Here is a 12,435-nt window from a genome sequence, read left to right on the forward strand (position 1 = left end):
ATTGCTAGTGATTTTCTTGTCAAAACATTAGTGATCTTGAAAGCAATGATTATTTTCTAAGGACTTTAAATTTTTTTTTATCAAATATAACATTTATAAATGTTTTATTAAAAATATTATATTTTTTATGATTATTTTATCTTTCTATATGAATAAAAACAACAGAAATAAAGGATCGCAATAATCAGTTTATTTTTTTTTTGAAAACATTTGTGACATCAGTGCAGCTAAAGCAGTGCAATATGGCACTCAAAACTAATAAACAAAGGAAACTGATCTCATTTTAGGAAAATGCGCAGAAAATCATTGTATGAAATCCTCCCCGAGAGGTTACGGTCAAAAAAAGATGTGAAATGAAAGAATTCTTCCTCTGACAGATTAACGCTGTACTGTCTCAGAACCTGAAAAACAATAATCCAAAAGTTGCATGATTAAATACAGGCCGTGGAGTGAAACGTTTTTTCAAGTACAAAATAGTGCCTTGTACCTTTCTAAAGTCCTGAAGAGAGATCTTTCCAGTGCGTTCTTTGTCAAAGGAGGTGAATTTTTGCCTCATCTGCCTCCAGACGAGCTGGATAGGCCTGGAGATTCTCAGCATGGCTTCAACACACTGACCACTAAGTGAACCGGGATTCATCTAAAGGAGGAAGTCAGAAAATGCTGGATGAACTATACTGGCCTATAACCACTCAAGATGTGCTGTCATTGCAGTGAACTCACTGGTGTCGTGGGGAGCTGCAGTTTGAGTCTGTTGGATGAAGTGTTGACCTGAGGGCTGAACATGAGCACAAAGTGCCGTAGGAAGTCCGGGTAAGAGAGACGTCCGCTGTTTTTGATGTCATATTTGACAGCCAGCTGCTCAAACTCAGGTGGACTCAGCTCAATATGGAGGCCCTGGAGTATCTCTGCAAAGCATCAGTTCAAATTCACCATTTACAAACAACATTGTGACAATATATGACAATGTTTCCATTGTCCTTTGCCATTTATTATTATTAGGGGTCCTGCACTTTTTGATAAATTAATTATTTTTATAATTAAATTATATATAATATATTTAAAAAGTGTATGCCTACTATATATATATATATATATATATGATTAGAAAATAAAAATTATATAATTTTATATCAATCAAAATACATAAAAATGATATATTCCCAATATAATATATTTTATGTTATTTAAAATTATTTAAAAATTGATTTGCTAATCAATCATTAAGGAAAATTATTTTAAATGCATTTATTTATTCATTCATATATATATAATTGTATATTGTTATATTGAAAAATACATACAAACTATATTATATAAAAATCATTATAATTCAGACGGATTCACTGATAGAAATTTAATTCAGGAAAATGAAATAATTCCATGACTTAACCATGATTTTTCAGTTGATTAAAATAATAATAATTGTATAATAATTATACAAATTATATATAATATATACTATGAAATTGTATATTATGACATTTTAGGCATATATTAAAGTTAGTTTATTAAAGTCAATTATCTTATATTATTTATATTGATATAAAATCATTATAATTCAATAATAAATCATTCATTGAAATTTTTTTTTTTTTTTTTATGACTGGGTATTGCATGGTTGAAATGTGCTGTGACTGATAAATGGAAATAAATCAGGCCTCAAACATGTACCTAGGAATATATCCACATCTATCTCCCCTGTTCTGTCAGGGTCCGCCTGCCTGCATCTCCTCTGGATGTGCCTCCAACAGTCCTGGATCCTGGAACGCACCTTCATCTCCACATCCTCACAGTTCAGCAGTGGCGTGGACCTTCTGCCCGCCGTGGAGGGCCTCTGAAGCCGCTCTGAGACTGATGGCTGCGAGATACAAATGACACTGAAGACACTTGGAGAGAGGAAACAACCAATATCAGCAAATGAAGCAAGTAATGCACTGTACCACAGAGCGTGTAAAGGTGCAAGGTGCTGTTTTGGGGCGTCTGAGGGGTGCTGGTCTCTCCGGTGTTGATCTTGCTGAACCTGGTAATGATTTAGCAACCTTTTCCAGGCCTTTCTGTTCTCCACTGAACTTTTTCAGGAACTCTCGATATTTCAGGTTTCCAAAGCCATTAACTGGTAGCATTTTCCACAGGCTTTGAAACTGAAAGAGTTGATTGTGTTTCAAGCAATTGAAGGAACTATTAAAGATGTTCATGTGGTACACTCTTAAATAAAGGTTCTTTATTGGGAGCTATGGTTCCATGAAGAACCTTTCCATTGCAAAAAAGGTTCTTAATATTTTTTTAAATGTTCTTCTTTTCACTGAAAAGTTCCTTTGGGGAACCTAAATGGTTCTTCTATGGCATTGTTAAATGCATTGAATGTGCACTTGTAGTGTACTTCAAACCTTTATAGTATTTGAGAGTGTACTGAAAATTACCTGGTCGTCGGTAAGCCTCATGAAGTGACGATCACAAATGGTCTTAAAGTCCATTTTGGTGATTGTGTTTATATTGGCGTAGTCAATGTCTACTATCTCCTTTGTTATAGTGTACATGCGGGCCGACACAACCTCCTGTATCCGCCTCAAAATGTCAGAGATGACTAAAGGTCGGGTCTGATTAGGAAACCGCATCTTGTGGATTTTTTTCAGCCATTCATCTGCTGTCTGTTAGATTTAAGGAATAGCCATTTTAATATACACCATATGCAACTAAGACCATTCTACATTTTGGTGATTTGATACGGATAGTGTGCAAAAAGTAAAAACTCGACCATAAAACAATTTCTGACCTCTTGAGTGTGAAGGTTGAAGACTTGGAGGAAATTCTTCCAGTCAACCATAATCTGCTCTCCTTCACTCAGTCTCATATCAGACAGCAACCTCCTGAAATGTACATCTGAGAGACGCATGCAGAAATGGTCCAGCACTTGCCGAAACTCTGTTTGCGGTATCATACCGTCTCCAGTCTTATCAAATGCAGAGAAGGCCTAGACAAGCAAAACACAGGAGCAATTTTTTGTTTGAGATCAGTACGATTTATCAGTGTTTTTAAAATAAGTCTCTTATGCTCATCAAACCTGCATTTATTTGATCGAAAATACAGTTATATTGTGAAATATTATTACAATTTAAAATAACTATTTTCTATTTCATTCTAGCTGATTTTTCAGCAACCATTACTCCAGTCTTCACTCTTCAGTGTAACATGATCATTCAGAAAATGCTAATTTTGGTGTCATTTGGTGTAAATTTTATTGTCATTTAGATACTATTATAGTTTTTAATATTTTTAATTTTTTTATTTGAGTTTTTAGTAATTTTAGACAATTTAGTTGAACTATATGAAAATGAGTAATGTTGCCTTGACAACTAGCTGAAATAAAATATGTTTAAGGTTTTTACATTAAACTTTAATATTACGGTATATATATATATATATAGCAACAAAAATATTTTTCATGGTTTTAGTTCATTTGACTTTCATAACCCTGTTTGGCACTCAAGAAACATTTCTTATTATTTCAATGTTAATATTTTTGTGGAAACCATAATACATTTTTTTCAGGAGTCTTTGATGAATAGAAAGTTCACAGTAACACAATTTGATTGCAACAGAAATCTTCTGCAACATTATAATTTATACATTTAGGCTAATGCATATTTACTGAATAATATATATATATATATATATGTTGCAAAAAAACTGAATGTGAAATTGGAACGTCCATTTTCTTTTCAAGAGTTTTTAAAATGTCTTCTTTTAATTAAAAAAATAAAATAAGTCATACAGGTTTGGTAACTATTCCTTTAAATCAAGAAGGAATGTTTTCACACAGCTCCTATGTCTTAACAGTATTAATATATTTTATAAATAGTCTGTACCTTGTAGAGAGTGTCTGAGGAAGCAGTAATCAGCTCCTTGACTCTCTGTATGGCTCTGTCTGGGCTCAGCTCCTCAACATCCTCCACTGGTTCTGGAGAGCCCATAGTTTGAGGAGGGTCAACTGCAGTCCCACTCGAGACTGGAGGTCCAGTGAGATGTTTTAGGAAATCAAGGTAAGGCAGCTCCTTCAGACAAGCATCAAAGCCAAGGCTGAAAAATCAAGAGAACAGAAGAAGAATAAAGCAGTGGCTGACAACACTTCTCACATTTTGAAATGAACATGTCTGTAATGGAGGGTTACAGGTTCAGTAGACATGTGAGCTGTGTTTCTGTTAGTTGAAAGCCATTTCTGTGCAGGAGAGAGAGCAAGTCTGTCACAGTCACGTAACCATCTTTGTTTTTATCCAGAACCACAAGGCTTCCGCTCACACTCTCAAAGTCACTCCCGATCCACTTCCTTCAAACACAGATAGATTCATGTAACACTATGTATGAGGAGAGTGTTTTCATCCACCATTACGTTTGTCATTTTGAGAGAGACCATTCTCACCTAAGATTTTGTAGCATAACCTCTAGATCAGGTGTTGTGGAAATCATCCTCTCTGTGAGCTGTTCCTGTAAAGCGTCCGACTGACTGTCTTCATCTGATGTGGCTTTAAGCTTTCTTAAAAACTCTGTCTGAGTGAGGAAGCCCTTCCCCTCCTCATCATATCTATGGGAGAGTTTTTTAGTTTTATTTACAGCAGATATTAGACATCTGAATTTTTTTAATTTTGCCATTTATGTATTTTAGTTAATTCCATGCTAATACTGATTCTGGATCAGCTGTTAAATGCATTGAGCAACTCATACACACATTAAAGTGAAATATAATGTAAACAAAATGAAGCTGCTTACCTGCACCAGAGTTTTTCAAACTCATTTGGTGTGATAGGCATGGAATATTTAAAAAGCATCTGCTTTAGATCATTTTTGGTCATGATGCTTTCACCATCGTCACCCAACTGGCAAAAGACCTGTCAACACAATTATTAAGTGCAAAGTTTAGTTTAAAAGACCACTCAATCATTTTTACCTCATTAAAACGTTTTTACATGGAGGGGTCTCCTCGTGGGAGCCGCCATTTTGAGTTCATATGATCAGTCAAATACTGCTCAGTTTATCTTGCTAAAAATAAACACATCTTTTGCTATAACCATGGCTGACTGCTAATAATGCATTTATACAGATTTCTACACTTTCTACACATTGCTATATTTTTGCATTATGCTATATATAGGCACGTCAGTGTACGTCCAAGACAGCTGCCACATAGCACCAAAAAGTAATGATGGGAGAATCGCTTCGAATCAATTGAACCAATTGCTTCGCAAAATGATTCACTGTTTTGAAGCGCCACATGCTGGTGACCCCTGCTGGTCAGAACAGTGTAAATGCAACAAATTTTAAGTAAATTGAAAAAGTAAAATCTATCAAATGCAATAAACTAATCATCCTTTAAGATTAAATATTAAGTGTCTGTATAATGTATGTGTTCTTTAGTAAGTATTTTCAGGGGTTGTTTAGTTTGTTCCATTGCTCAGCTAAACAGGCCAATAAGTATTAACTACTATTATTCCTTTTAATTATACTAATGTAATGTCTAATTTAATGTCTACAAATGTATAAAACCGATCAGAGATCAGGTAAAACCTATAGACACTTGTTCAATGGTTCGCTGCAGGGAACATGTGAATCCTCAGTGATTTGGTTCACACCTATGGTTCACACAGATCGCCCAACCCCTCCCCCAGCGGTGAACTATTGAAAAAGTGTCTATAGGTTTTACCTGATCTCTCACAGTCATAATGTAATGAAGCCTCGTTTACTGAAATCACATGACTTTGGCAGTTTGATACACGCTCCAACCCACTGATTCGAAACAAAAGATTCGTAAAGGTTTCGAAGCTTCATGAAGCAGTGTTTCACCAAAGAGTGCCCTTTTAGTAAGCAGGACATGATGGAGATTACCTTTGAGAGCTCTGAAGGTCTTTTGTGTGCAATGGCTGCTAGATAGTCATGAACTTGGTCACATGCATTATCAAGACACTCATCTTGTCTGAAAAACATGAATTCTTGAGCTGTTAGCTTTACCAAAACAGCTAAGATAAATATAACGATTAATTCCAGAGAAGTAAAAGGTTCTTACAAGGTGTTATCATTTTGATGTGATTTCATCTTGCCACTAGAGAGGACTTTGTTGTAGAACTCAGTGTAGTTGAGTGTGGCGCCAGGCGTAAGGTCCAACAGTTCGAGCAATCTCCGATACTCTCGCTCTTGGGTTACAAACATCAGGCTGTCAAACAGAGTCCTGAAGTCATTCCGATTAACTGTACCATCTCGGTTCTTGTCCATGAGACGGAAAGCGGTCAGAGCATCCTGCAAACAAAAGCGAGGTAAAAATGTCTTAAGCAGTAGGACATATTCTGCCACAACTTGAATAGTGTAGTTTTTAAGTACTTAGCCTAACATGAGAAAGAGTAAATATACAGTGGCCTAATGTGTATTTAGACACTTTTTTTATGAAATTCATTGCATTACAAATATGTATACATATATATGTACAAAAACATATACGGTATGTGTGCGTTTTACAATTATTTTACTTTATAAGTAAAAGGATTATTTAAGTAAATAAGTAGAATGATCTGTTGCTTTGATACCCCATGATATTCCTTGATCCTCTTTTTGAGCTGACCTAGACAATCCTCTGCAGTCAAAAGTGTGGAAGTTTGCACATTTTTTGTCTGTCTATCTTTGTCCTTTTCTGGTATTGTTACTTCTGTGGTGAAAAGAAATGAGAAAAATTATGTTTTACTAGTTTGTGCCATATGTTTGTGTTAAGAAAACAGTTTGTGTGTTGTGAAATATCAAACCTTCAAATTTGGCCACAAAGTCAGTAACAGAAATCGGACCCAAATTAAAACCAAGAGACTCAATAAGCATCTGAAACTGGGATCCCTCCAGGAAAATACCACAATCATCCAGAATCTAAAATCAAGAGTGACATAAATCAATGTAAAGAAGCCATTGTTTCAGATATTGCATGAATGTTGCAATCAGAATTATAGTACCTGTAATGAGTTTAACCAAAATATAAACAAAAAGTGCGAGCAGATCTCAGGCCATACCTTACAGAAATCTCTCAGGGTGAGCGCTGCTGTTGAGCTTTTCCTGGTGGACATCAGATAGTCCTGAAGGGTCATCCCACGCCTCTGACACCTGTCCTTGAGTTTCCTCAGGACAACATCTTTTACTGCTTGTGCTTTTATGTTTAACACGCAGGCTTCATGTTCCTTTTCCTTCCTGTAGTATATCAAAAAAACATTTATTCCTCATCAGGACAGGGTGTTGCATGCATATCACTTCTCATGTTCATTGACTATACAGACCTCTCACTCATACTGATGCCTTCATTCTTCTCTGGAACACCCAAGCTTGTCAAAAACAGCTTGTAGTTCACACCTCCACCCTCCAAAAATGGTTCACAGAGCCTTGACAGCAAATAGGGGAAATTAGTCAGTATCCAGAGGTAAGGCTGAGGGTAGAAAAGTGAGACTCACTTGCTGAAGTGGGATTCAGACAGTGGCAGTCCGTATTGTTGGATCAATCTCCTAAGGTCTTCTGGTGGGATGATGTCACTCTGGTTTTGGGTTGTGTTGGTGATAGATTCGATTAACATGGCATGGTTCTCAGAGAGCTTCTCCTTCAAAATCCCCTCTACCTGTAGAAATCATGTATGTAAAAGAACTAGTATTGGCAAGTGATTCATTTGATCATTCTGAGATATCCTAGTGGTGAATAAGCCAGCTTTATACACAAAAATATATAAAAAATACTGTAAAGTTACTTTGCAGGTTACTTACTGCGTTCCATGTTGTTGTTGCTGTGGAAGGCAATGTGTTTACCCATGCTGGAGACTTTTTATTGAGCTTGGGTGTCTGCTAAAATTAATGCACAGAACAGGGTTATTTTTAGATTCATTTTAAATGTGCGAATAACCTCTATATGGGAGAATCTGTCAAAACCTGTCATGAAAAATAATAAGAAATTATATTTTGCATAAAGAAAAACAAATTCACTATTTTGGACACTTTTTAGGACATATTAGGACCCACTGTATACCCATCAATCTGTATTACAGTATGGCTCTCTTAGTATGTCTCTCTTAGTATTTTGTAATGATTCTCATTGCAATGTATCGTTTTACTGCATTGCATTATTAATTTTTTTAAATAATCTATGGGAGTTAAAAAAATGCATCTTCATTTTTTTTATGTTACAGTAATCAGAATGGGAAATATTTTTTGCATTTTGCAGTAATGAGAATTGGGTAAAATTAGCTTAATTGTCCTAAAAATAATGTCACAATGCAAAAAATCCAAAGGGTCCTAATAATATTTCAATATTTGTTATTAGATTTTTTTTTTTTTTTTTTTTTTTTTTTTTTAAGGTTAAAATGTGACCCAGGCAATTCGTCCTAAAATTCACCTGCATGAGTATTACAGTACAGCAAAGTTATAATTTTTATATTTATCAAATGTATTTATATTGTTTTAATATTTTCATATGTATACTGTATATATACATATATGTATATGTATATGTATATATACATATATATATGAATTTTGCAGTAATGAGAATTGGGTAAATTAAATTGAGCTTAATTGTCCTCAAAATAATGTCAAATGTTATAATACCACGATTGGCCTTTTGTGATGGAGGAAGTCCAGGAATTGTTGGTAATTTATGACATCTGTATGTTCCACATCCAAGACATCAACAAGAGCTGTGAACTGCTCATCGGTCAGATGAAAATTCAGACTCTCCAGGGCCCTGTATAGTTCATCTCTACTGATAAAACCTGTTCTGTTCTGCAGAAACAATGATCATTATTCTGAATAGTTCTGATTTAAAGCACAATTAGTCTTTTTCTGAATCACAAAACATACTGTATCAAATTCCAGAAAGGCTTCTGTCAGAAGAAGCTGATTAAGTACATGTTGACGTAGTCTTGGTAGAATTGCTTCAATACTGCATGATTCTGGAGTTGCTGGAGCAGAATCTTTCCTGAGACATTACAAAATATTTGCGTAATCAAAACTATGTATATATATATATATATATATATATATATACTTCAACATATTGCAGCAGTGTGTTTTAAATAATATTGATTTATAGGACCCAAACAATAACTGTATGGCCAACTTACTGTGCAGTTATGTCATCTTTGAACAATCCAAGAAATATTTTCCATTGCACAGGCTCTGTGTTACCCACTCCAAATCTGTGACAGTAAATGATCACTAGATGAATTTCAGAACTGCAATCAGGTAAATACATAAACGATATGTTAAAATCTCATACCTGTTTAATAACTCTTTGAATATAATATCATCCATGGGAAAGAGGAAATTACTGAGGACAGATCTGAGATTCTCTTGGGAGACAAACCCACTGTCTGTTATGTCAAATGCCTGCAGAGCTTTTTCAACAAGGCTATGATTTTTCTTGATCTGTAAATTGGCAATCAAAGTAGAAAACTGATTTTAATGAAATGCTCATATATATGAGATGAAAAAGAATCCGTCATACTCACTTTACTCAAAAACCTGGTCTGGACTTCATCCAAAGTGTCCCTGGATTTGCCTGAAAAAGCCCTTACGCTTGTCTTACTTTTAGGTCTTGTTGTAGTGCGACTGACAGCATCCCAACTCAGTGCTGAAAACAAATAAGAAAAACTATTTACATATATTGCATAAATCTAAGCATACATTTGAATGAATCATTATTTTATTATTGTCATTACAGAATTTATTTTGAATAACGGTACCCAGTTGTATAGAATCTGGTGCAATTTTTCTATACTTTTCACAGTCAACACCAAGTTGCTCAAGAAACTCCTTGTAAGATATTGTGTCAGCATTATTCACGCTGTAATGTGACCATAGTCTGGAGGAAAGACAGACACAAAACGTTTAGTATTCTGGGAAAAACAACAATAGGCTAACACATCAAGAGTTCAATTAAACGGAAAAACCAGGACCTGTGGAATTCCAGCTGACTCATGGGAAAGCAGTATCCTTCTAGCACTTTACGCAGCTCATGTTGCTGTATCTGTCCATCACTGTTGTAGTCAAACAGCCGAAAAGCCCTGGTGATGTTTTTCAAATTGCCTCCGATCTGAAATGATGAGAATCATGGATATTACACACTTAGATGCTAATACTTAAATAAAATGCATACCTTATCACCCGCACCTTATCTTTCAGACGACACTGTAGTTCTCCAAGTGACAAGTTTCTGTGACTTTCACTCCTGGATGGGATTCTGTTAAGAGATTATATATTGCACGTATAAAGAAATATTATACACTACCATTTAAAAAGTTTGGTGTCAGGTTTTTGATCAAGGAATTGATCAAAAGTGACAGTAAATACATTCATAATGTTACAAAAGATTTCTATTTTAAAATAAATGCTGTTCTTTTGAACTTTATATTCATTAAAGAATCCTGAAAAAAAATATGACGGTTCAAATAACATTGATAATAATACGCAAATGTTACTTGAGCTTCAAATCAGCATTATGATTTCTGGATCATGTGACACTGAAGAATGGAGTACATTTGTTTTAAATTGCACAATATTACTGTTTTACTGTATTTTGATCAAATAAATGCAGCCTTGGATGGCTTAGGAGACTTTTCTTTTTTTTAGTAGTGTAAAAATTAAGGAAATACAATAATTGAGAAAATATCTACAAAAGCATATATTACCTGCCCACAGCAGATGAAACCTTGCAGTATCTTCTGAGAAACTCCATATAGGGAATTGTTCCATTTTCTCTTAAGTCAAGCTAATATAAATATATTAATGAAGTTGAAATGAAAAAAATCACTGCCTTAGTACAACAAAATAACAATAAGTGCACTGAAAGTGGTGAGTGTTATAATTCTAAACAAACACACCTCAGCCAACAGACTCTCAAACTGAGACTCGGTGAGCGGAACCAGAAAGCCCTCAATGACACGTCTCAACTCTCCTTTGGTGACTGTTTTGTTCCCTTCTTGGTCAAAGGCTTCAAAAGCAACCTTCAAGTCATCTTTTCTGTCTTTGAGTCTCTCCAAGAGTATGTTGTCAATGTCCACCAAAGAAAGGTTCTCATCTGCCACTGACTGCACAGAAGAGGCTGTAAAAAAAAAAAAAAAAAAAAAAATTTAGGAAAATCTCCTCTACAAAATGCTTTTCCATCACTACCAAGATAATACAAATGAAAAACAACTAAATAAACCGCATAAACCCTACCAGAGTCAGATTTGAGAGTGTTTCTCCTTGAGAATTCTCCTGTGGAAGTTCGAGACGCACTCTTAGCTCTAGGGATGATGGTGAGCCCTTGTGTCACAGGCCTCAGATCTATATGGCCAGAGATTTGAGGCCTCTCTGCTGACCGGGAGACCTGAACATAACCAATATAACATTTTGTGGGTGTAACAATATATTGTGTCACAATATATCGCAATACAAAAATGCAACAATATGTATCGGGGATAGTGACATTATGTATTGTGAATAGTTCACCCAAAATGAAAATTACTGTGGGTAAAAAAATTCAGGTTTACAGATTTTTAATGTCAGTAATACATTAAGCTACTATATATAATGATGAATATAATGTATAATAATGCAATGGGGGAATATTTGTGGGTCCTGATAATGCCAAATGTATTATGTTACCAGTAAAAAGTGGCCTACATTATTTTAAATATATCTATAGTCAGTGACAGAGTGCAAGCATATTCATCTAAAATAATTCTGGATTTTCAGCTTCAGAATCATGAATATTTTAATTTATTATTTTAATTTAGGTTACCAGCAACAAGTCCAAGCCTATTCATTTCCAAACCCGATGAAATACCAAAAATAGCATTTTAATCAACAATTAATTTTTTTGTTAACCTTTTACCATACATGTCTTTGAGTATCGCAATAATACCATATCGTCAGTTCGGTATCGTGGTATCGAATAGTGAGCTGAGGGTATCGTTAACACACGTTACACCCCTAGTAGTGCTAAAGCTTTTTTGAAATAGCTTTTGTTTCCTTTTTTTATTTCCTTCATCTTTTTTTAATTATATATTGCAATATTATAATGTACAACGTTTGTTAAATTACTTGAACAATTAGCAAGTATTTAATTAAGCTTTTATTAAGGACCAGTAGCCTCATAAGAGAACCTATTTCCTTGGTAGTTCAACTTAGCCATTTTTCTTACAGAAATTATATAAGTAGAATGTCTTCATACTAACCCAACTTTCCACAGCTGACCTCGGACGCATTCTCGTGTTAAATTCGTATTTAGACTATCGGTGTCCAAACTAAAGACGACAACTTTTGTTGCCAACCAGTCAACCTTTGTAGCCACAGTCGAGGACGCTCAGCTGTTCCCATGGATATGTTGTGGCAATAGGGTGTCAATCAGGTGTTGGCCCCGCCTACTGAAAAAACATTCACAAAACATTTT

At 34.9% G+C, this 12,435-nt stretch overlaps 1 protein-coding gene across 1 annotated transcript; it reads right to left on the reverse strand.

Annotated features, from left to right (window-relative positions):
* Positions 1–168: 168 nt before the first annotated feature.
* efcab6 (EF-hand calcium binding domain 6) lies at positions 169–12,349 on the reverse strand. The gene is made up of 31 exons (XM_056251064.1): positions 12,221–12,349; positions 11,220–11,370; positions 10,883–11,103; positions 10,691–10,770; positions 10,173–10,242; positions 9,959–10,095; positions 9,746–9,864; positions 9,512–9,633; positions 9,280–9,428; positions 9,125–9,199; positions 8,862–8,979; positions 8,610–8,783; positions 7,773–7,847; positions 7,470–7,630; positions 7,299–7,400; positions 7,038–7,212; positions 6,783–6,897; positions 6,570–6,688; positions 6,056–6,285; positions 5,878–5,965; positions 4,765–4,883; positions 4,418–4,579; positions 4,169–4,324; positions 3,867–4,077; positions 2,774–2,971; positions 2,421–2,648; positions 1,941–2,141; positions 1,672–1,858; positions 721–905; positions 488–637; positions 169–401 (listed from the first exon to the last, which is right to left on the reverse strand). Exons 1-31 carry the CDS (start codon positions 12,248–12,250, stop codon positions 279–281), a joined length of 4,431 nt encoding a protein of 1,476 aa, XP_056107039.1. The 5' UTR covers positions 12,251–12,349; the 3' UTR covers positions 169–278.
* Positions 12,350–12,435: the final 86 nt, after the last annotated feature.

The sequence above is a fragment of the Rhinichthys klamathensis genome, unplaced genomic scaffold (assembly GCF_029890125.1).
Source record: "Rhinichthys klamathensis goyatoka isolate OS25496 unplaced genomic scaffold, OSU_Roscu_1.1 h1tg000076l_1, whole genome shotgun sequence".
NCBI lineage: Eukaryota > Metazoa > Chordata > Actinopteri > Cypriniformes > Leuciscidae > Rhinichthys > Rhinichthys klamathensis.

Excerpts from the sequence above, each read along its gene's own strand:
- efcab6 (XM_056251064.1), bottom strand. The coding sequence starts at position 12,250 with ATGCGTCCGAGGTCAGCTGTGGAAAGTTGG. Across the intron at positions 9,429-9,511 it reads AGACCAGGTTTTTGAGTAAA|ATCAAGAAAAATCATAGCCT; the intron begins GTGAGTATGACG and ends GCCAATTTACAG. Across the intron at positions 8,784-8,861 it reads CCTTTCTGGAATTTGATACA|AACAGAACAGGTTTTATCAG; the intron begins GTATGTTTTGTG and ends TTGTTTCTGCAG.